Below are 26,822 nucleotides of genomic sequence, written 5' to 3'. Positions count from 1 at the left end.
CGGCAAACTGTACCAAAGAAAATTTTCGAGTCCTCTCAGCTTCATTTCATACGGCAAACTGTACCAAAGAAAATTTTCGAGTCCTCTCAGCTCCAATTCATACGGCAAACTGTACCAAAGAAAATTTTCGAGTCCTCTCAGCTCAAATCTGGAGACAGAAATTGGACAACAGAAATTAGTGCGGAGATGACCGCGCGCCAAAGTGTGCCAAGGAAAGTTTTCATGTCATCGTTGGTTGAGCCATTTTCAAAAAGGGAGCAACACTGGACTGCATTGTTCTCACCAAAGCCAGTTTCAAAAATCTATCATGAAAAGGGGAAACCGTTTGACATTGTAAGTGAGGGCTCTGGAAGTAATGAATTATATGGAATGGAAAGCTATGTTTTCAATAAATACAGCTTAAACAACGACACAAATCATCTATACGCAGAGTTTTCATCTGAAGGTATAGATAAAACATGCGGCAAAATGCTTACAGAAAAACAAGGAATGTCAGATATTCTACCGGGGGAGGTTAGAACAGAAACGTCAACGATAAGCATATCAGATGAAAGGCATGATTCGTCACAACTTTTATATTCAAAAAGTTTAGATGCTCAAAGCAAAGCTGATAAAGGTACGGATAATCATGAAAATAAATGCGAGTTCTTGTCTATGATAAGCAGCTTAGCAGATGAAGCATCATCAAAGTTTTAAGATGACCGGCAGAAGTTACTTAAAGTATGAATTAAAGTACTTGAGAGTGTTGAAAATTGAATCACTCATGACAAAGAGAGAGCAAAACCGCTGAGATTCAAATCCGAAAGACAAAAAGAATGTTTTGACAAAAGTTTGACAAAGTTTTCAAAATTGAATCCTTTTGCTTTTAATTAATCACCCATATAATTACTATTATTATTGCTTCAACACAATTGTTTCAGTATGTCAACAAATATTGTCGCACGTTTTCATTCATTTTAAAAGACAACAAAAGTCACATATCATAAAAATATTTACTGTAGATATTTTCATAAATAAGAGCTTCTAAGACTATATATCACAATGATTAAAACATGAAATTATTTTTGTTTCATTCGTTTGTTCATCATTGAGTGAATATCATTGTTTTGATGTTGTTGTTGTTTTTGCTGTTATCTATTTAACAATATTGATTAAATCATATCCTAACCATTGCAATGTTTTATGACAATGTCATTTACATCTTTTGTAACTATATGCTTTTCTGATACAAAGTGTTTAAATAAAAGTATTCGGTTTTAAATAATTAAACTTATTTTTCTCTGACTGGTTAATCATGAATATGATTAAACGAAAGTTTTTTCCCAGCACAGCATGCTTGTCATTAACAGAAATATAATTTAAACAATCTTCATATTGTAGAATAAATTATGAAAATACGTTTACATCTACACGACTGTAAAGGTTCTTGCGGTTGTCTATAATTGTTTGTATAATTGGCGAAGCACGTGCATAAACTGACACATTTATCAATTGCAACAGAACCCATGTTACAATATAACAACAATGCATGTTACCTATTTAATAAATTAATTTAAACTTATGAAAATTAAATTTATAATGTCAAAATGCAGAAACACTCAGTAAGAAAATTGTAAATTATTTTGAGATTGGCGATATACTTAGACAGAATCTTAGTCTTTCTTACAAAGGCCGGTCTTTAAATTTTGTAGGATGTTTTTTAGAATATGCATTTGTTTTTTGTTGGATCTTTTAATATGGCGTTCTCAACAAACATTGAAGTCATTGTATACACTTGAGACAAATAGATGCCCTTGTATTTATTTATTTATTAAAGTCTCATCTATATACATGGTACAACATAATGCAACCTAAATACATATCATAAGAACATGTATAAAGCCATTCTATACAGAACTACAGGAGACTACAAATGTATAAAACACATTGATATATATAGCATTTCATAGCAATGACAATTTACATGATAAAACTAAGAAACAGATGCTCTGATCGCATGTAAAAACAAAGGTAAAATAAAACAGTACGACTTTGTAGTTAAAAGAGGAGCACTTATATCATCATAAAAGTAAAAATAATAATAATAAAGTGAAATGATAAGCATCTACTAGAATATTATTAACAAAGATAAGCTTTACGTCTTTTTAGAATATCGAAACATGTTTTGGCACATATTCTAATTAAGGAGGTATTTGTAAAAAGAAACACAAGTTTATCATTATCTGACTTGTTATAAAATTCTGGATCAACGGCCGCCGCCTTATGAAATAAGTTTCGTCTGTAATCATCATAAATTGAGCACTGTAAAATGAGATCCTAATTCAACGTTATTTACACAAAATGGACACGTACGGTTTTGTTCACTTATGTTTTCATATCTTCCAGTTTTCTATTTAATGGGAGCAACACCATAGCGAAATTTACAGAATGCAGATCTATGTAAAGGTGGCACATTCAACGTGCAATAATTCCCAACATTATAATCTTTGTACAATATGTTCTTAGTTTATTTCTTCCTCTACCTGAACTACCTACAGATCTATTGATAAGCTGTTTCCAGTCGCATTCATATTCATTCGTCAAAAAGGATATAGCAATATGAACAATAGCATGTTTTTAAACATTGTAAGAAATGTCATAAAATTGCTGAGTCTACATTCAAACAATGTTGACTTAACACGAAACTACCAAGTTTTACAATTACTGTTTGCTTTACCATGAGCCCATAATGCAAGTATCTTATTCAACCTGGACGAGTTTGTATTACTTAAACGGGCCCAAAACGTAAATATAGATTTCCATTGGCGAACAACTGGTGGTTGCCAGGCAATCTCACCTGCAAGTGCCGCGTAAGGTGTATATTAACCAACACACAGAAAGAACCTCAAGGCTTTATTATGGACGGAGTAACACATGAGAAAGACCGGTCATCCCAAACCGCTGCACCGTAGTTGATCACGGGCCACACAATAGAATCATAAAATTTGGTGTAGACAGCGTATGAAACGCCTCCTAAACATTTGCATTTCGCTATAACAAGTCCCAGTGCACTTCCTGCACTTTGAGCTACATGTTTAGCAGTTATATTAAAGACTAAAGGTTCAGTTAAAATTAGATCTTAATGTTTATATCTATCCACAATTTCAATTACATCGTTGCCACAAGTGAAAATTATAGTTATTGCGACATGTCTAAAATGTACAACTTTGCTTTTTTCACAATTAATGTTCATATCATTCACAGAACACCAGTCATTAAGAGCATTTAACAGACACTGTAAATCATTTGAGTTCTCAGCAAGCAACAAAATGTCGTCAGCATATAATAAGATACATTTTCTTTCACCACCAATATCAATTCTTTCATTGAATGATTTCAAATATGTAATCAAATCATTGATGTATAACTAGAAAGTGACGAAATGCGATCAAGAGTACTACGTTTTCTTCTAAAGTCATTTTATTCGTCATGTAATTTATTGTTATCTTTTGCCCCCTTGTATGTCAGTTAAAAAAATACCATATCTCTTCTATATAATTATTTCCTAGGTCAGAACTGTGGATCGCCAAACAGGGTATTTCTTGATAGTCTTATGTTGTAAAAATATACACGCAAGCAATAGTGCGAAAAAATAAGATGTTAGGAGGTAAACACACCATAAATTTATAAATGGTGAAGTAGGGAGAGTATCATATTGAACGCTGTTAATGTTATTAAAAACTGGCTGAAACTTATTCTGTCAAGTTATACAAAATATTTGAAAATTGTATATGAACTTACTTTTAGTGATCTTGCTTAGTATGTTATGTTTTACAGTATTAAGTTTTCAATAAAATATGGAATGAGTAAAATGAGTATCAAATGCATTGTTTTATACAATATTGGTATGCAAAATGAAATAACACAGCAAGAGCAACAAGATGCTATGCATTCTAAAAATTAAATTTGTCAATAGTAAATATTGAAGCAATTGTCTCATAATGAAAAGAAATCTAAAGGATGATAATCATGCATTTTTAAAATTTCCCGATAAGAACAACTTGTAAAATGAAATGTGGTTTTTTCAATTTATCTAATTGTTTACATGATTAAATGAAAAAGTTCCCAGAAAATTATCAGCGTTAATCTTAAAAAATCATCTTAAAACGATTTGAGTTGAGAAATAATGTTGATTACTTATAGTTTATATTTGGAATATAGACTACAGTGCCTTTAACTTGTGTTTCATTCTTCAATGCTGTAATTTTGTATTTTTAAACTAATAATTTATGGTTCTTTTAAACCAAGCTTGGTTTCCTTCCTGGTGGTCCTTTGTTTGGGGAAGCATTCCTTCAATCCCTTTTGCAAATTTGAATTTTATCATATTTGAAACTACTTCATGAATTCAAATATCATTAACAGCTTATTTATTTTTTTCTAAATTCTTTTTTAAATTCATTATATTCAAGTGTATTTTTTTGAATTGTGAATTATAAACAGTTAAAAGCATTTGATATAAAAAATACGACTTTATCTAAATCTTTTGGATCTAGCTAGACATCTAGGAATAAATAACAATAACCCGCCAATTACAAACTCCAGCCCGGCAACAAAGAAGGTTGTATCATATGAACCAGTGACGTCATAGAGGAAACCTGGCGATATACAAGTTAGATCAAGTTTGATAGTTAAATAATTTAAGATTTCAAAACGGATTAATAGTCGACATGTTATTATCTTTGGCAATACAGATAAAACGAATAAAACATTTTTGTTCGTAAAATGTTTTCTTACTGCTTAAAAATAAAATGGTATGAAAGTGCGTTAATAATATGCACAACTGTTTTTTTTTGTTGTTCTTATTAAAATAATCCATTTAGAAATCTTATACCTCCTACTGGTGAAGCAATCGAGCCTGCTAGTCCACAAGCAAACATCCATAGCCCTAATGATTGAGCTATCAATTCGGTGCCAAAGAGATCAGCCAAAACAACAGGACATAATACCACGTACCCTCCTGAAAATGCAAACATTCTTTTTCCATAATTCCTTTTTTCGTATCTAGAAGATATTACAGCAAATGTTTACATTCTGAAAAAAAATTTATCAAAGATTTATTTTATATTTATAATGAGATTTAGTTTGTTTTCTTTGGATCTACTTAATAGGTAATATCAGTGTTATATGGGTACAGTCGTGGAAAATTAATGAACATTATTTACATTTCATTTTTTTTTTACTTATTATATTTTAATCATAAAAATTTCAAACAAAATATGAAACAAAGTATCCAAAAGTTTACTCATTGGTTAATTACCCGAACCATCTTTTTCATTCTGTTGCTTTTTGGCAATAAGAACAGTTATTTAGTGAATGATTATTTTGAATAGAAGTAAATATATTAATTTGTTTTCATTCTGCTACCTTCATGACAAATTATTTCAAATTAATCACTACTTTCTTTTGGTAAAATGCATCTAATATTCTCTAAAACCATTAATTAAACACTATAAAATTCATGCTAGCCCTTTCTTAAGAAATAAAAAATATATTGATTTCTGGGTCATAATGTGCCTTTTAGACCATTCCCTCATCTATGAGAACTTCTGAACAGAATTTTACATACCAACCAAAAACCCATATATACATGCATACAAGAGCTTTGTTGTAAATGTGGTGAACAATGGTGATACAGCTGTTGATAGCCCAGCCAACAATAACAAGAGCTTAAGCAAAGACAGTCTGTGTATACATTTATTGTCTGCCAACCAGCCGAGGAGAACTCTGCCCAACGTATTTGTTATACCTTTAATTGACATTCAGAAAAGAAAAAAGAATAATTAGTCAAAATGATTTATGATAGAACGATTTTCAAGTCAATTATTTTGATTTTGTGACAAAAAGTTTACAGGCAATAAACTTGTTATGTTTGCAAACGAAATTATCACTGCCTTAGATATACAACAAACATAGGTAAAAGATAAATATGATCTTCAATGAATAAGAACTTTCATCATCTGCTCTCTTTTGTGAGACGTTTTGAAAACCGTCTTTAGTAAATTAAGCATAACTTTTAAATACAAATTATTTAGAATACGAGTAAGTTTGATACACAAACGTTTTACATTGTGCTAGATACTTATTATATTCCCTGACGTAAATTAATAGAAATATGAAGCAATAGATAATCTCAGAAACAGCAATATGTTACTTATGTTACTTATTGCTTATCAATATATAAAAACTTCACATACCTACTGAGGACATAATCCATGACACCTGATGCTTACTTATTCCCTTTTCAACAGACTGATCAGGTAAAAGATTAAACGGAATGGTGTAAGCGAGCTGCACCGTGAAATTACAAAATAGAAACGACCAGAGCATGACACTTGTTAGAAGTTTTCTGTTGAAAACAAGGTGAACGAATGTTTTCATTGTCTTAAAACTTTCTCGTTTGTTGTTGTTTAAACTGTCGATGTTATCAACCGTGGGTGCGTTTTCTTGTGTATTTACATTTAACGTTGTCAGTTCTATATCTTTTTTAGTGTTAACATCCGATAAAAAGAAACAAGAACAACAGGTTCGTTCAGATGTTATATATTCAGTTGACTTATTGCGCATGTTTTTGCCTTTAGCTGGACTAAGAGAACGTCCGTCGACTGTTCGGTTTGGAGGCAACAAGAGTAGTCCTAAAACAACGCATTGCAGAACAAGTCCTCCCTGAAGTAGAATCGTTCCTCTGAGACCGTACTGATCGAGAAAGTATCGAGTCAAATGATTCATCACAAAAGTTCCAAGCCCTTCGTAAAAGAAAGAAAAATAGTTGTGTTATGATTTTCTTGAACAGTTTATTTCAATTTATTAAGACAGACAGATGTATGGGTAAATTTGAAATTAAGGTTTTGTGTTTCTATTGCTGGGGTAAGGACATATTAATTAACAGGGTCAAATAGGTGTAATTGGGAAAAAAACGTGAAGAGACCTGTTCTATTCATTCAAACGATGATATTGAAAGAAAACTATGTAACTATATATCAAAATAAGCTTCGTTTCTGTCTGTTATTTGTGTCGAGAACTCGGCCACAGTTTACTTTGTTTTTCTCACGTATTTATGGTTATTACATATGTATAAATAACATTTGAACAATTCTACATTTTTACTATCAACTTCAATGCATACATGCATGTACTATTTATTGCAGGGAAGTACTTTTATCTGCTATAACTGGAACAGCATGGAATATTGCTCTTAGTTTATACCAGCTGTTATATAAAATAAAGTGATTAAAACTAATATAAACTAATTAATACTAGTCTAGTAAAAATAAACACTTTGCTTTCTAAATAAGATTTTTTAAGTCACAATGAAATTGTTAAATATGCCATGCCGACGATTTTTCAGCTTTATTGATGAATTACTTATGAAGGAAAACAGCGTCAGTCCCTTTATATCACGATTAAGGCATACATGGCCACCTGAGTTAAATTACCGACTTTCTTAACAAGCTTTGTATGTCCTCACATGAAAGAAGTCACTGGCGGGATTTGAATTCACAGCTGTGATGTGCTAAAAATTTTAAGTAAGCGGACTTAACCATGCATTTAGCCATGTAAGTCACTGTTCACCTTTTAAATATATATTAAGAATATTATGTGTTACCTGAACCACAACAAGCTATGCCATTGGCTAAAGAGCGATGTTTGTTGAAATGTTGTATCAAACATACGTATGCCGGAAGTAAAATTAATCCAAGGCCTAAACCTAAAATGGATTAAATAAAAAAAATTAACATTTACCGCAAAGTCTAGTATTATAAACAATATCATTATGAATATGGTTGACTTGGCATTAAAGGCACACTTAGCCACAGAAATGATTACACTTTAAAAGTTGCTCATTGGAGGTTTAATGGGCCTTTAATTAATCATCATATGATGACATTAATTTGTACCTCACTTGAACACTCGAGTTGATCAAATTTTAATGTAGTCTTTCATCACTTAATAGAAAGTTTTCATATCATTTACACTTTTGTGAACTTAACATTTGTCTATTATGGCTCATCGATACCGAATAAAAATAAGAAATAAAAATTGCACATTGGAGGTTTAATGGGCCTTTAATTTCTCATCATATGATAACATTAATTTTGTAATTTTGTATCTCACTTGAACTCTCGAGTTGATCAAATTTTAATGTACTCTTTCATCTCTTTATAGAAAGTTTTCCAATGATTTACACTTTTGTAAACTTATATTTAGCATAAGAGTATTATCGTATATGCACTGAGCGCATTCAACTGTAATATTTGTGATGTAATTTATTTGAGTTGAAATGGTTGTAAATATTTCTTCGTTAAGATAAATTTATGATATAAAATCCTATTTCAAATATCAAGATTCAAACAAATTGCACTTTATCTGTAAGATCAGTTCAATCAATTTAACCCCGACTTCAATATATAATTTTCCTTGCCAAAGACAGTTTGATATAAAATATTCGCTTAAGATTAAGAGCAAAATGAAAAGAAATAAGGATTTAAATGACGATACAGTTAAGTACTATACATGGATCGATTGAGGATAAAAAACGAGTTGCTCCTCACGTATGTCATATTGGCAAACAAACATTTGTTTGCAACTTGATTTATTGAAGTTTGGTATAGATGTACTCCATTTCATCTATTGCACGCTTGTCATAATTTTCTTAAACATCGTATCGCATATCAATAACTTACTACCAAGAAAGCTATATGTTATAGAAGTTTGGTATTGATGTAATCCATTTCATAGTTTGCATGTTTGTCATAATTTTCTTAAACATCGTATCGCATATCAAAAACTTACCACCAAGAAAGCCGTATGTTATAGACAGATATAGCACACTTGTTGCAAAAGAACTAATTACAAATGCCACACAGCTATTTATTGCACCAATGATGACGATTAACCGACATCCGTACAGTTTTGATAGTGCTCCTGCCACAGGTCCTGAAATTTTATTCAATTTTAAACTAATAATTTTTATTAATTCATGATGAGAACAGAAACATTTATGGTTAGATGTCAACCATAGGCTTCAACAGACGGCAGGGTTTAGAAGTACAACACCAATTAATAGATAAATTAAAAGCAACTCTTAATGTGTAAAGGCTACTATTTCTTTAATTCGTAGTACATTTTCAAGATGTGAAACGTTCTCTATTTTGTAATTCTTGTTGTACAAACACTCCACGATGACAGAACAATGCAGTGAAGTAGAGTAAAGAGGATGTTACAACTTTTATAAGAAGCCTGATATGCTGGGATGTTTGAATCATAATTTAAGAAAGAATTATAGAAAATTATGTAAGAAATGAAGGGAATTTGCTTGCCGGGATCATTTCTAATAAAAACTTTCTGACAACTATTCTATTTATTCACTTAGTGTATGCTGGTCCATTTATGTCTACGTCCGAATCTATGTTTTCCTTAATTTCTTAAAACCAACATATACAGATGTATAACAATTACAAAAATTACAATTTTAAAAAAATTTTTTAGAAGGGATTCGTGATCATATGATATCAAGTTACATTGAAATGCAAGTATTATACTATCTTGAAAATTGTACATCTTAACTTTAATTAGTGCCCTACCAGGCCTTTTGTGATCCCTATTATTGTAATTGGAAAAGGAAATGTAATAATTTGAAAAGGAACTTTTTCATGTGAAATGTCACAATGCAAACTGCGAAACTGCAAAATAAATAAAAAAATGGCAAACAAAAAAGACTAGCCCCTTTAATACACACATATTTTCTGATATCTTCCTCCAACGAACAAAAAAGTTTAATATCTCATCAGTTGTAAAATCAGTTGTATTAATAGCACAAAAATGAATGTTTGATTTTTAAAAAGCTATCGGCTATTGTTTGGAATTATTTAAAGAAAGACAATTTTAAAAATCATGGGACTGTTTCATTTCCCGCACTCATGTTTGGATATTTACAAATGGCAAATTGGTATTAAAAGTACTTGAACTGACATTGCAATTTAAATTTTCAAAGACAATTTGTATATCTCCTGCAGAATAACATAAATTAAATGAAAATCTAAATGAAATGTAATAAGAATATATCTGCTTTACAAACAATAATGTATACCACGTGTTCCGTTGTCCATTTATAATATATTGGAATTTTGTTTGTGAAAGAAACTTAAACAGTTGTATATTTAATCAAAACATGTTCAATGTCACTGTTTATTTGCAAAACATGCAATAAGATATTTTGTTTATCCTCTCTCTATGCATGTCTTTAATAACTACCTTATTATTCATTTGTTAAAATATCTCTTAACCGTGTGTATTAATAAAATATCTAATATTCTTCCTTGATTTTTCATGACATAATTGAGCTTTTCGTTGACCTTAAAATTACACCATGTAAAAACAAAATTCACTTAATCACATTATGTTTCATAATGATAATAGATTCCCATGAATGTTCGAATGTACACTAACATTCATATACGCTCAAAACACTATACACAACCATGATGGGCACCTAAGATGTTAATTATAAAGCATGTCACGAATTATCACCGTAATTGAAATCTTACAAAATATATAGTACAATGTATGTGTTTTTGTAAACATGATTTATCTTCAGGAGGAACAAATCTGTATGGCTTTATACAAGAATACAACATGGCTGTTTAATACCATTAAATTATAGGTTTAATTGATTTTATTTATTCATATTACCAATGAGATACATAAATCCAAACATAATCGACCCTATAGCGACCGTTGAACTTCTCTCCTGTTGGAAATACTCCAGTAATTCCACGAACAATATTCCAAAAGAATAAAACAAACCATCTACAATCAAGGAGATGAAAAATGTTGCCATGACAACTACCCAGCCATATCTACTTTCTTTGTCAATCTTATTTTCTCTACCATTACCTTCTTTTAAAAGGGAATCCATAATTAAACCCTTTTAATTTATGTTACACTTTTAAAGATATTCTATTCCACCATTTTAGTATTTGTCACAATAAAGTATAATTATACATTTTCCTGATTACCCTTTTTTTTGTTGAAAATTTGATAATGCTTGAAAAGTTTTCCTCCTTTATTTTACTTTTGTTTTACACAATGAACACTAACATTCACTGATATCATTTTGGTTTGTATGTTTCAATCGTTTGAAGTGAAAATGTTAACTTTTATGCTTCGCAATAGATAACACTTTTTACATTAACTATTTATGCGCGGTATATTGCGTAATATATTAAGGTTGTAAGGTTTCAAATACATTTTAAAACGTTAAATAGAACTTCCTATAAATCTACATTTAAGTTAACCGAAACATGTTTATTCGTATTATGTGCAAGTTTTAACTTTAATGATACTTCTAGGATCTATTAGGTATGGATAATTATTCATTCATTCATTTATTTAATTAATTAATTAATAACTTATTTTTTAAGGATATGATGGAATAAAAAAACAAGCATGTTAAGGAATGAATTTATTTATTTACGCAAAAAGGCGTTGTAGAGGCCTAAAATTTCTATAATGATATTCTCTTAAACATGTTGTTTCTCTTATCATATTTCGATAGTCAAGCAGTTACATAATTACACAACATGCCTCTATGACTGGGCACAATAAGCTTTCGTTATCATTTAGCTTTTTTGATAAATCAGGTCTTCTTCATAAGTCTGGGGCAGCTTTCGTTACATAAAAGCGTTACATAAAAGCGGAAACCAGGAAAGTAAGTATTATAACATGCAGGTGTGCATTCATTACAAATATACCGACATGCTTTTGTTCATTTTTCCTGTTCAATATTTCATATCACATTTCTTTTACTACACAATTAAAATAATTACTACAAGTAAATATAATGTACGCAGTTGTATGCATTTTATTTTAAATTTAACTCGTCCGCTTATCGGTTGTACACCTCTAAATATGTTTTCTTTAAGTTTACTGTGTTTTAACGCTGCGTAAACTGCAATCCAAATATAAAAAAAAAACACACATCGAAATAATTTTAGAAACAGAAATTTAATTAATTATTACTCGAATATTATTTGATGGTGAATTTCCCAGCAATAAATTTTTACGAGACAGTTATTAAATAATTGCATAAGATAATTGAATATAAATGAATACAAAAATAAAATGGTTTAGAGTGTAATTATCACAATTTCAGTTTTGGAGAGAGTTTTTAAGAAAAGCTTTACCATGATCACATTCACAGCATACATTCATATCTATTTTTATACATTCTAATTGAAAACAAATTTATCCCCCCTCCCTTTTTAAACCGTGTTTGGGAAACCCAAGATTTACAAGTTCCAAAAGGGTTTTCCGCAGTTTCGTGCCCAACTTTTGGAGGGGGTACAATTTTGAAATAAAAAAAAACCCAAGAAAAAAGGGTAACCCCAGGGAAAGCAAAAATCACAAAAAAATTACATGGATATTGCCGACAGTCGACTCGGTTTGATTAAGTAAGTAGAAAAGGGATAATTGAGAAATGCCACACCCTCACACCCCCTAGCACCGGCTTGAGTACTCAATTTTCAAAACTTAAAAGTGCTAGAATCAATGAGTCCAAAGGACCAGAAAAATAACAACAAAACACAATAAAGTGAGGGATAAGGGAAAAATTGTATTTTACATGTGCATGGTAATGTTGTTGTTGTTCTTTTTGTTTTTTATACATAGATAGTTTTGTCCAGAAAAAGGGAAAACTATAATTTACCAAAATGTTTTTTCTTACCATACAAATATATAGCTTTCCCGTTTTTGAGCCAAAACTGTCCATAATGTCATGTCACAATAATTGTTACCATACACTTATGCTTTGAAACTTTTCCCTTAGCCTCCACTTTATTTGGCCATATTTGATAAAGAAATAAAGGAGTAACGTTAGTTTAAAGATTTGAAATGAGCGGTTTATTAACTGTTTCTTCATGCCATATTACCAAAAAAAAAATGACATGAAGGTCACGTGGTATGGTACGCTGTTATTGTTTCAGCAAGAAGGTTATTGATATTCAAAAGGGTTCAAAAAAAAGGTTTAAGACCGAAAGGTTATGACATAGAAAGTAAGATAAAACCTAAATCCTTTTTTAAAACTTCAGAATTAAATCAAGACAACATTTTACCCCCGCATTAAAACATTCCTTAATAGTCAATGGAATGAATCGTATGTTAATTAACGAAATAAATGCAATACGATCGATTGAGGTTCTTGGTAATAACCTGTAAGTTTAACGAACCTACAGATAAGGTCCACAAAGTAATTACAGTCCAGATGACAATTTTGGAAACAAATTTGTATTTTCATACGAAACTGCATATCTTTGCCTCTTTAAACATTTGTTTCCTTGTTTGTAATGTGTTTATTTACAACTTTATTTGTAGAGACATTTAAATTAAAAAGGTGAATTAAAGATTAATTTAAATGCTTCCTTAAATGACATATGACATAATTCTGCTCTTTTTACCGGTGGTAAACATTTTCATTCATGATTCCATTAGGTAAAAAAAGATAAGTCAAAAGTTTTAATCAATTGCTTAACTGGTCGCACATATCGGATGTAATGACGTAGTGTGACTTTTAAAACATCTCTTGGTAGAAAACGAAAAGTTATATCAAATATTTAAATAAATGCTGTAATGTATTTATAATTTGATAGGTCAATAAAATCAAAAATAAGGCAAATCCATTGCCCATTTAAAACAATCTGAAATAATTGAGGAAAATAAAGACGCCTTTCACGGACGAATGGGTTAATAAAAACTGATTTTTTAGGCTATTGAAATGCCTTTACTTATCACTTCCCTGTCTAATGCGTGGGGCATAGGTACGGCTCACAATTTTATGCTATAAATATCAATTTCATTCATATAATTTGAAAACAACAACTATCATAACTAAGATGTACATAAAATGCATTTGCAATTTTACAAAAATCTTTAGAATTTTTCTCTTCTTTTTTTAATGTATTCATATCTTAACGAAAATGTAATTTAATTGATAATTTCAAAATGATTTATTTCCTCCTTCTAATTTACAAATTGTCAGCCTGGCTGCATTTGCTTTAAATTTGCTCAATAAAAATATTTGCTTTATTTTTTCCATAAGAATTAGTGCTAACTGGTGAGATATAAATAGTTTTAACATTGCTTTGTTTTCTTTGCTTAATTTTTGGCCCAGTTCTGGTTTGTAGTTTATCTAATGAATGTTTTAATAAATGTTTAAAAGTTTGGTTCATTTGTAATTTTACTCTTATTTAATTAAATATATAAAACATGCACCACTAAGTTAAACATGGCTCTTTGGTCAGAATTAGATTTGAAGATTTTTTTAATTGTTTGGTATTTTAAAGTATACTTGTAAATGTGTCAAATATCTATTTCTCAAATAAAAGAAAGAAAAAATTTAAAAAGCAGTCGAAACTGAAATTAACAAAGGAAACAATTATTTTGATGACATTTTATTACAATCAACGAAACATTCCAGAGAATGCAAATTTATAAACATGAAACATATTTGTTTTTTATAACATAATTGTCTTTTTTATATGATATAGGACATTGGGGTTTGTCATCACAAAAACAATACAAACCAAAACAAGCGGACAAATTTTATTTTTTTTTGAATAACATTATTAGAAAATACACACCGACAGCATCTGCTAGTAAATATTGACATGCAAGAACCGACAATAATCATTCCCCATATCTATATTATATTGAATTTATTTTTTTAGTTTTACAATACCAGACATCGAAAAAGACGTCACCTTTGCAAAAGGCAAAATTTATACTTGGCTCCCTTTTTTCATAAATTCTGCCAAAAATAAGGTAAATTAGAAATCACATGGTCAATCTAAAAATTGGGCAAAATTGGGAAATTGTTTAGAAATTCAATTTTTTTTCTTTTTTTAAAGCATTTTATTTCTTGATTTTTAACCGAACCCCCTAAGGGGCCCCGGGAATTTCCGTTTATTTCTACCATATCAGGGACGGAATAAATAAAGTTTACTTTTACTATCGAGTAAAAAATATTTTTTCCCTCAAAAACATGTATTGCTATTGAAAATGTAATCAAAAGGTGGATGGGAAAATGGCATAAAAATATAATTATTAATGTGGGCATTTTGTATTTGTTTGTTACCTGTTATATAATGCAACAAATGAAAGACTTAACATGTATTTTAAACAGAAACAAACAAAACATACATAAGAAACAAACATAATAATAATGATAATAATAATTCAATATACTCTTCTAAAGAGCACAATTAAGAAAACATAACAAAAACAAAAATAATAATGCGATTTCCTTCATGGTTTCAATTTGTGTTTGAACATGAAATTGAATAAAAAAAAAAATTGGGTCATACTATATGACTACCAAAACTTAATATCTATTTCATACTGATAAAATTGAATTAAACGTTTAGATTTTTAGATTTGGATTTAAAATAATTCATTTCACTTTTTTGTTTCGAGTGACACATGTAGAGCAAAGAAACAATAGTCCAGCAATCAGGACTCTGCACCAGCAATAACAAATGTGATGTCATAATTCTTGGTGGTATCATATATCAAACCTGAAATAAAAATAATTCTATTTATAAAATGTATTACGGTAATGTAAATGTGATATGTTGAACTTTAAATTGTAATTAAGGATGTAACAACATTTAAGTGAAATTTTATATATGTATATAATTATTCTTCTTAAAACAATTTTCAAACATCCAAATTTATGTTAAATATGTTACTGCAAATGTTTATTTGCATTATAAGTAATCATATAAACATACGCATTCAATTCTTATTGAAATATTTAGCTCAGACTTCATCGAAAATACATTTCTAATTACCTCCCTTTATTTACATGAAATGTAAATAAGGTATATATATTTACATATAATGCTTATTTTGGAACTTGAAAGATATCTGCATGGTAAAAACCCTACCAAATATGTATATTTCATGTTATATAATTTGAATGATCGGAAAACAAATTCTGTATTCGAGAACGGTACCAGATCTATACAATTTGTCATCAACTGGTTTGAAATATGAGCTATGAACAAAATATTTACATGGGCATACTGAAAATGAATATCATTTACTGCTACAGTAGCCCATATATATAATCATATCTGTTCATCATAAATTCCCTTGCATTTTGTAAATATCTCCTCTGTTAACAAATGCAATAGGCTATGAAATAGTGAAAACCTTGCTATGTATATGTATCAATGTTTTCAAAAGTTATGCATAAAAAGATCCTTGGCAATATAAATGTTTTACGTAATAAAAAATGTACAACTGTATAACTACGATAAATGTATAACCTACATGTATTCATATTATATGTTGTATGAAATGTGTATGTGCCCTGGCCTTTTTTTAACAATGGGAAAGTTAAAAAAATGGAAACTTATCATTTTTTCAATTTTCATTCATATTTCATAAAACCACATCAAAACAATTTTTTTAAATAAGTCTTGGGTCCCGTATTTAATAAATTTTTTTAAAAATTTTAAATATCTTTTATTAAAACTTTTAAAAAAATGAAATAATTCCCATAGGGGATTTAAAAAAGGGCCCCGCAAAACCACAACAAACAGCCACATTCCAAATGGGTTGAGCGATCCCTTTCTGTTCCCAAAAAAGGGCAGCAAGAAAAAACTTGGGGATAAAGGGTTTCGGGATCCACCTTGCAAAATGAAGCCTTTTTTTTGGGAATTAAAATTTGGGGTTTCACATATTGGGCCGAACCCGGGCCTTAGCTTTTGGTCATTAAAGTAATGAGAGGGGATTAAAAGTTTTAAGGGGTAAAATCACAGAAAACGTTTTGTTAAATAAACAGTGTATTAAACAATCAAGATAAGAGATTATGGAAGCTTCTTAAACACAGCATGTACGAGAAAATTTTTAAAAAAATACCAGGCAAAGTCGTTTCTAAACTTAAATTCAAACTGCAAGACATCTTACAATTGATACAAGATTATTAAAGTATGAGATAAATGCTTCTGTAACAAATAAGATATTTATTTTTCAAGGTATAAGAATGTAGTTGTTGAGTACTTAAACAAGAAGAAAAAATAAAAGTCTTTTGAAGGCACAGTTCGGCTTACAAATCAAAATGAAGTGTACTTGTTAGAAACCTGATGATCATTTGTGAGGATAGAAATATCAAACTCCTAAAACAAATTATCGCTGAACTTCCCGTCGAAAAAATGAATGCATTGTCCGTATTTAAAGAAATAAATGCTTAAATTTCTTTACCTATCATCATTTTCCCCGGGAAAGACATGGGTAAAAATCAGTTTTTGGGTTTCCAAAATGTGTCAAAAAGGTGACAACCCTGTTTCGATCCCCGGGTAAAAAAATAACGATGTTAACAAAAAACCATCCCGGTTTTAAAACAAAATTTGTGCTAACCATCCCCCGTATAAAACGGCTTATCGGGATTGGAAATGGGGAAAAAAAAACCCTTAGTTTTTTACTTTTTTTTATATATGTAAAGAAACTTGACATTAAACATGGATGGGTTCATAAAAATTATTATTCAATATAAATACTAAAAGGGTTTAAAAACCCTCTTTTAATTTAGGCGTTTGTAAAAAGAGTCTTACGCATTGGGAAATGATGGGTTGGATTTGTGATTCACAAAGAGGGGAAAATTTTAATTTAAAGTAAATCACAAGCACAAAGTTATTTTTATGTATCATTTCTAATATTATATTTTGTATTTTTTGTTTTGCTTTTGTATTTTTTGTTTTGTTTTTAAATAAAATTCCTTCCGGTATTTATTTCAAAATGTATTGAAAGGAATGTAAAGCGATTGAACGAAGTGACACCGTAATTAACTTTTTATCTGACGCCACGTTTGGGGTGTCTTTTGTATGGTTGGATTTTACGTCGCACAGACACAGTATGGGTCATATGGCGACTTTCCATTTTTGCTGGTGAAGGAAGACCTCGGGTGACATCCGTGCATTATATCAAGCAAGAATTGGCACCTGAGTAGAACCATCGGCGTTCCGTTGTGATGTCTAAGATAACTTTATGTACTTTAAGCCTTTGTTTGAATGATTTGCTAACGTACCTATTGAGGAAATCAACCAGGAAGCTTCATGTTTCGTCATACCATTTTCTACAGCTTGATCTGGTAAAAAGTTGAATGGAATCGTAAAAGCAAGATGTACCGCAAAATTTGCGAGTAAAAATAATAAGAATCCTCCGTGTGTTAATAATTTTCCTACTGAAAATACGAGCAAGAACTTTTTTCACACTGTTCACTTTTTTTATCAAAAAACAATTTTGTCTACTTGTTTTCATAGCTAGATAGTTGTACACTTGTATCTAGTGTATCATTGATATAAAACACTTTCAATTCTGTATCTTCGGATCGCCGTCTCTTGTTATTTGATTGTTTTTCCCTCAACAACAAATATCTTCGGTGTATCACAAAGCATCGGGTCGACAACTTTCATTTTCGGTAGTGGTGGTAAAAGCAGAAGTCCCAGTGCGGTGCCTTGTAGTGAAATTCCTGCGAACAACAAAACAGTTCCTCTCCACCCATAGTGATCAAGCAAAAATCTAGAAAGGTGATTCATTACAAACATTCCAACACCTGTAATAAAAAAAACTGAAAACAATAAGATTTTGACAATGATTGATTAGAAATAGGCTTGATTAATTATTAATTTTATACTCAAACAATTGTATGAATATGTTTCATAGTAAAGGTAAATATTTCATGTAAGCTACATACTGAAAACCTTGAGATTGCGCTTTACACATACATATTACATTATAAAAATACAAGTTAAATGTTGATGCTGCACATCAAAGACGCCGCCAAATGATGGGACAGTCACAGGTAAAGTACAAAATCAAAATTGAAAATCATTCTCTATTACAGTTGAATATCCGAAGCACTAACCAATTTTTCTCCATGTTTTTGGTATGTGTCTGAAATTCTGATATGTTTGTCTATTGCGACAAAGATTGAAACGTCTGGTCGGAGCTAAATAAATTGGATAACAAGTAAAATTGAAATGATTGGTAAACTTAAAATAAATTCAAGACAGTATGTGCCGAGAATTCGCCTAGAATCTAGGAATAGGACCACTAAATATAGTAAATAAACTTGGCAAAAGAGAACAAACGTCAGTCACAAATCATTCAAAATAACCTATTGCAAATATTTGTGATACATTTTAAAATAAACGTATTTCAGTCAGATAATCTGTTTTATAACTTAAATGTTAACTATTTTCATGAATAACATGGCGCACACGTTTTGTCTGTTTTGCAAAAAATATTTCCAATGCATCCTTAGCGCCAGAAAATCTCCATTGCGTATTTTAGTGATACCTCTTGTTCCCTCCCGTCATTAGACTATAGACGGGACTGTGTTGAGCTAAGGGGTGGGGGTAGACCGCCCCTCTGATAGTGGTACTTGTAATTTAATGATTCGTCAAGTTATATTGATCATAGTTGTTCTGGTTCCCTCTCCCCCCATCAACGAAGACTAAATGCTAGCATACGAGCATCATATTTAATTTGGCGACAATTTAAGGCGGAGCCGAACTTCAACAGAGGCGGAGCAAATGAAATGAGTGACACTGCCTCAGTCGTTGCCTCAATCAACCGTTAAGTTTTAGAACGATCGACTATAGACTGGCTCATTAGGCACATTATTTATTACTTACATAAAATTAGATAATTATAAAAAGAATATGCTATTCAAACATGGCACTATCACTTCAGTTAAACGTTTATTTTAATCCATTAAAGCTATGTGACATGTTGTGCACCAGAAAAGCTATTTTTATTAGAAAATTTGAAAACAATGTGATTTTGTTAAAACAAAACAAAACGCACAACATCAAGTCTAAAAGTTTCCCCATTGCTATATTGACAAATGCATATCTACTAGACGGCGCGTACACGCGGCGTCTAATAAATACGATATTAACACTACAATTATAAAACAAATATATACTGCGAATTTCACATGCTTGTTTATAAAAAGCAATTATTATTTTTTATTACATGCTTTTCGGTGGTTTATAGAAATATATCAGTGATATAAAACTGGTAATTTCACTGTTTGAAACAGTGAAATTACCACTTTGATAATTTCACTGTTTTGAATTTAAGCCCCTTACGTTGTTTCAGTGAAATACCAGCGTGCACAGAACTGGGTACCAACTTAATGACGTGACGTCGTAAATGACGTCACGTTGTATTATTATTTGGCGCGTTTTTCATTCAGTATTAGGTTTAATGTATTTTTAAACCGTTTCTTTGCATATAATAAAAAGAAAATTTGTTTACTTTAGTGTAAGATCGAAATATATTTCACCTTGTGAACACCAAAAGTTCATATTTCACTCGTGGCTGCGCCACTCGTGAAATATACCTTTTGGTGCTCACTCGGTGAAATATATTCCGATCTTACACTGAACTAAACAAATATCCTCTATATAACAATTGTAGAGCAAACTGTTTATTTGTTGTGGATGTGTATGTATTTTGTTTGGTGTGTTCTCTTTCTGTCCTATCAAAATACATATCTTCCTATCAGAGCGGATTGAAATAAAATACTTTCAATAACTATCAGCTTAAATTTATGCAATTGTGAATAAATATAGATATATATTTTATTTAACATTTAATGTGTTGTTTTGATTTTTAAATTTTTATTTATCAAATAAACAGAGGAAAATAAGTTTGAAATGGCAATGTTACATTAATTATGTCACAACTTATAAAATGTAACCAATTAACTTGCATCACGTGATGTTCCGATAGAAATCATTATCAGGATCAATCATATCAATAAAGCCTCGTCCCCCCCCCCGAGTTCAAATAATCCATATCAATTCCATATTATTCTCAGTCTAGCCTAATTTTTATTTTTCGAGTCCAACATATTTATGTCAAATCTTAATTGTACTTGAAGTAAAAAAAAAGTGTCAAAATTCTGTCAAAAATGAAAAACATTGTTAAATATTCTATTGGACTCCGGCATACAGCTGCAAAACATATATAGGACTATAGGTTTTACGGTTGTCCAAAATAATTCAGTATTGTAGTCAGTGTATTATAACCTTGTCATGTGATATTTGATGCAAGCATGGTCGATCTTATATGTTACCTCTCTCACTATTTGTTTTCTATTTTACCTTTACTTCTAATTCATTGTTATACATTGTTATATATGTTTCATAACAGTTTACTCCAATTACTGTCATTAAATATTTTACTCCTCAAATTAATATTTTCTAATAAATTTTACCTGAACCACATACGGCAATGCCATTGGCAAGAGCACGACGTTCCGTGAAGTGTTGAATGACGCATACACCTGCTGGTAAGAACATGATTCCGAAACCAATGCCTTAAAAGATGTAAAGAAAAACCTTACTGCAGCTAACAAATGTTATGTACATGTAAACGTTTTTAAAACAGAATCTCTATCATTAATTTGATATAAAATTAAACTTTTATGAACATCATATTTATATTTCCTGTAGAATAAAAAAGGTGTATCTATTGATATTGACTCTAGAAAAATAACGTTTAGGACTAAACAGGTTGTATCTAATGTTTTCAAGCTACCTCGTACACCAAATCAAAAAGCCCTTAAGTATTTAATACAAGTATAAATGCTAGTAGACAAACATTTCATTGGAGTAAACATATCTTAACAAAATTGAAAGATAAAGAAATCCGAACTTATGGGAACAGGAGTTTGGCTTTCCTGTTCATAAATTTGCTATATTTTAAGCAAGTAGTTTCATATTTATTTCTAAATAAATGGTATTGTATAATAAACGAAACACAAAAATGTAAAAAAGTATAGATTGTAATAAGAAAAATTTAATCTTAAATCATATTCATAAATTACACTGTACACTAAGTAGCTGTTTCTGATGTTTTATAATCAACGATCATCAAATCGGAATGTCCCAAATAACGCTTGATTTAGTTATTTTCTTTGTTTAATGGTTGTGGATCAATCAGCCACACTAATATCAACAATAAATGCATGTTTCTTCTAGGATTTATTAATTAATTAAATTGATTTTTATCTTTTTTAAAGTTTATAGGTTTGTATATATTACAACAACGCTGACGTTGAAAATTCTGACATCAAGAATGAAATACCTGATCCCGTTTAGTAGTTATATTCATTTTCAGAATAAACAATGGAATAATAAAAATTTAAGCATATGCTGCTGGAATAATGTATTTTACCTTAGAATGAATAATGAAGCCATTACCTGAATTAGATAAAAGTTTTACATATCCGTCCGGACACATGGTACTGTAGGGAGAACAATTTAAGAAATTTTGACCCCCCCCCCCCCTTAGCAGAGGCCTCAAGGAGTGTCTACAATATCGAAAATAAACAAACTAGCTCTTCCATTTGAAGAACAACATAGCTTTACTGTGTTTAAACTTCCAAGTATTTACCTTTTAAAATCTATATGGAAAAATATTCAAAACACTGTTCGCTTGATGGTCCCCGTCCAGTACATGGTCAGGCAGTTTCTATATATTTTTTTACATAATAAATTAATGGCAAGAGAAAACTTCGAGCTCAGGTTTTAATTCAATATTGTGTAACTATCTCTCATTACCCCCAAGTAGACCATACGAGAAGTAAAGATACATGACGCTCGTGGCAAAAAAGCTGATGACGAAACCAACGCTACTGATAACAGCTCCACAGAACACGATGATACGACAACCATATATGTCAGACAAGGCTCCGGCTAATGGTCCTACAAATGGAACAAAAAGAAGGTCTATTAAATTTATATTATCAAGTATCACATAACAAAGAGTGTAGTTAGTATTTATAAATTCTAGTAAGATTAGATATCAATAATATACATGTATATGATATTGATATTTGGGATCATTTACGAATTAAAACAAAATAAAACGAAACAAAATAACGAAACAAACAAAGACGTTTATGGTACTGTTAACTCAAAGATGTAAACGATTTAATGAATGTAAAGCCATGAAATAGATATGTATCCATATAATATTTTTTTTATTTTTTAAATTCATGAGTTGTATATCTTATTGTTTGTTTGTTACTACTTTTCTCTGTCATTCTCGCGGAAATTCATTTGACATTCTTCTGCAAAGAGCATTTAGTGTGAAATGTTCAATATCTGTTTAAATATACAAAATTACATATTTAAAAAAATGATTTTTATAGATAGCTCTTTTAAGAATTTATATAAAATTTTATTTTATTATTACAAATACATGTCATGTGTATGTCATGTATAGCAAATAATATTTAAATACATTTTAGAAAATACATGATTAGGTTAATCGGGCTGGACACATTTTCCATTTATACGTCAGCCGTCGCTATCTTTGGACGCTATGACCACATATTATCATATTATGAACACTCCTTCTCTATCTTCTCAATACATTTGAATATGAACCGTGATTTGATATTAGTATTAGATTAGATATTATTAAATATATAAGATAATAACGCTTGCTTTCTTTTCCTAGAAATATAATTATCTGTTACAATCATTAGAATGGCATGGCTATATGTAATTCTATCATCTGAATATTGTTATGACCTTTATAATAAATGAATAAATCTGTCACTATTATTATGAATGCAACTTATCATCTTAATCATCGACATTGTCAAATCAAATTAGTAATCGAAATGAGTCTTAAATAATAATGTCCGAGATTTTGCAAAGTAATGTATATATATCAAGCTTTAAAAAAGAAAATATCAAAACACATAAAACAAAATACTTTTGTCAGTGTCTTATCTTTTTATCGAATGTTATAGTCATAACAAATCGTTTGGATATCTACAGTAACTGTATTATCTCTTCAGAAAGGTTAAAATTGTTAAAGATGTTGTCGCTATGCATCTTTACTAAAACGCAAATTATGCATTATTAAAGAATTACATTTTCATTCCTTGAGAAGAGCAAACATGAGTTTTGTTACTGGAAAATAATGGTTGAATAATGATTGTAGCTTATTATCTGAAGAATGTAGTTCTAATTTTGAAATTTTCTTGTAATAAAAGTAGATAAATGCGAACAAACTAGTATTTGACTTCCATAAAAATATTATATCAATGTACTAGTGTCAAAGGACAACGAACGGAAGCAAACTATGATTTGGAAACTATTATGTGACACCAGGTTAAAAAAAATTGAGAACGAAAAATAAATCATACTGGGGTATTGTGGGCCTTTTAAAATTTTATCCTGATATGTTCAATATTTGCCATCTTGCAATGTAGGCTGAATTTGTGTATTGTTTGTTTGTTTGTTTGATTGATTGATTGATTGATTGATTGTTTGATTGATTGATTGATTGATTGATAAATTGATTGATTGATAAAGAAAATAGGAATTCTTATTTTATAACTAGTTCTTATTATCATAGATGAGCAAGATAGGAATGAAATAGTTTTTGAACTTCCCCGTACTAGATTGCAAACTAGTATTAATAATTACTTTTTGTCATTCTTATATTTTATATTGCTTTAAAAACATCATGATACATAGGAAATATTTCATACAACAGTGCATTCTTAATATAGTTAAATGTATTTCTTTTATTTATGGTATGCTATAAACACATGTTTATTGTATCACATTGAAGAGACTATAAAATGAATAAAATAATACAAAACGTTAAACGTTCCATGAGACTTGATATATTTAAAAGGCGAATTCTTTTTGACTTTTGTCAATTATGCCCCTCCTTTAGCAGTGACAATAAAGTAAGTAAGTCAAACAAAGTTAAGTTATGAAGAAAAATAATGCTTGGGATTTAAGTTTGTGACACGTTGCGACCGACATAACTTAAAAGGTCATGTATACCAAATTGATAATCGGAATATTATCATTAGCAGAATAGTCGATCACGTAGATTACGTGGAAATTGTTATTATCATTATCATTTACAAGATTAAGTGCAATATAATTTTATGCAAAGCATTTATATCAGTTTGTGTTATTTATTTCATGTCAGTGGTTTTATTTAAATTTCAGTTCGTGTTTGAGAACGTCATTGACAAATTGTAATTGTTTTATCTTTTGTGGTAGATTGTTATGATGTTCACACATTTACCTTGCGTCAAGAAAGCAGTTTTAAAATCAAATATACTGAAAATTGTAGTGTTATATCATAATATGTATTTAAACTGACATAGAAATGTGTAACGTCATTTTTGAAAATACCTGTATATTTTCTAGGAACTCAAGCGAATTTTTGTGGTTTAAATCGAGTCTGTCAAATATTAAATTTTATAGTGTTATGGCGTTTCGTTTTTGGGTGCCACTTGAACACTTAAACAACAATATACCACAATGCAACACATAATTTTTCAGAAAGAAATGATTATGTGAGAAAATAAATAAAATTAAATACAGTATTCATGATTTTTATTAAAACAGTTATTGGTCAGACCAAGCGTTTTGGTAACATTGCATATTATCATGTAAATAAGAATTTTCATGTTGTTTTGTCAAAGTATATTTTTGATAAATTATTTTAGCTGTATTTCATGTACCGTGTCGTCTGTTATTTTTGTCTTTTTTTTTAAATGAAAAGGAAACTAAGTTGCGTAATTTTTAGAAAAAATACATATATAACTTTCTGTATTTTATCTTAATATGATGTGATATAAACATCAAAATCTGAAAGAGAAAACACAATATACGAGAAAATCGCGATAAAATAAGATTAAGAAAAAAGTCACTTGTTACGATAATTTCAGATTTAAAATTAATATTTTATTTGCAAAATGTATGGAATAAATGAGAACCCATATACTTTCAACTTATGATACATGCTTGTGAATGTATGAACACTGATACCTATAAGGTACATAACTCCTGACAAGACTGAGCCAATGACCACAGTAGATGCCCTGTCCTGTTTGAATTGCTCCAGCAATTCCACCAGCAATGTCCCAAACGAATACGCCAAGCCATCTATGATAAATCCAATGAAGAATGTACAAGCTACAACAATCCATCCATACCCACCATCAGTTTGATACATGTTAGCTTTAAGCGAATTCTTCCCCATTACACAGTTGTTTAAGCTATGTCTGTCTGAACAGACTATCAAGCTATCTTTACAGTTATCTCCACGACAACCTTTATTATATGAGTTATCATGTGCTATGTTTAAAGTGACATTATGCCCATCCTAGGGTAAATAGTGAGTGAATGGGTGAAAGTCAAATAAGTTTTCATTTTGCCATAATTCCTATTAATTTAATAATTAAGTTCGCATAAACAATAAATAACTCACAAATCCAAACGAAATTTCTGTTAATATCCATTACGATTTACCTATAACGCTTAGTTTATAAGCAGAGTGGGGCAGTCTTTTTAAATTTTAGACAGATTTATAATTTTATCCTAAACATTTTCCAATATCAACTCTTGGTCAAACACCATTTTGACAGTCAATCTTTTCAAATATAAAGTAAATTCAGCTCAACTTGACCATGAAAATATGAGCATAATGTCACTTTAATCGTATGTCAACCAAAATCTAGGTCTACAGTTTAAAGACATAACCAATTATATAATACAAATAAATGCTCATACTTGTATTAATTATATATTCCAAGACAACAATTTATTTTCTCAAAAACAATTCTCAACCAAATACAAGTCGAAAGGAAAACCTATCATTTAATCCCTATATTTACATTCCAACAATCTCATATCCTAAAATTTCTAAACATACGATATTTCGAA

The 26,822-nt window shown here is 30.0% G+C and overlaps 1 protein-coding gene across 1 annotated transcript; it reads right to left on the bottom strand.

The window, feature by feature from the left end:
• Nucleotides 1-1,788: 1,788 nt before the first annotated feature.
• Nucleotides 1,789-26,569, bottom strand: LOC132738683 (monocarboxylate transporter 12-like). The gene is made up of 11 exons (XM_060726269.1): nt 25,926-26,569; nt 22,674-22,817; nt 21,326-21,427; nt 18,450-18,649; nt 10,729-10,963; nt 8,830-8,973; nt 7,643-7,744; nt 6,234-6,782; nt 5,606-5,785; nt 4,871-4,996; nt 1,789-4,634 (listed from the first exon to the last, which is right to left on the bottom strand). Exons 1-11 carry the CDS (start codon nt 26,137-26,139, stop codon nt 4,510-4,512), a joined length of 2,121 nt encoding a protein of 706 aa, XP_060582252.1. The 5' UTR covers nt 26,140-26,569; the 3' UTR covers nt 1,789-4,509.
• Nucleotides 26,570-26,822: the final 253 nt, after the last annotated feature.

The sequence above is a fragment of the Ruditapes philippinarum genome, unplaced genomic scaffold (assembly GCF_026571515.1).
Source record: "Ruditapes philippinarum isolate M1 unplaced genomic scaffold, ASM2657151v2 ctg4207_1_1_1_1, whole genome shotgun sequence".
Lineage (NCBI taxonomy): Eukaryota > Metazoa > Mollusca > Bivalvia > Venerida > Veneridae > Ruditapes > Ruditapes philippinarum.
This window is presented reverse-complemented; position numbering and strand designations above follow the sequence as displayed.

Coding starts and splice junctions, on each gene's coding strand:
- LOC132738683 (XM_060726269.1), bottom strand. CDS start 26,139: ATGGGGAAGAATTCGCTTAAAGCTAACATGTATCAAACTGATGGTGGG. Junction 18,650..21,325: donor CATTGCCGTATGTGGTTCAG/GTAAAATTTATT, acceptor TTTTTATTACAG/GTGTTGGAATGTTTGTAATG. Junction 8,974..10,728: donor TGGATTTATGTATCTCATTG/GTAATATGAATA, acceptor ATAAAATTTCAG/GACCTGTGGCAGGAGCACTA.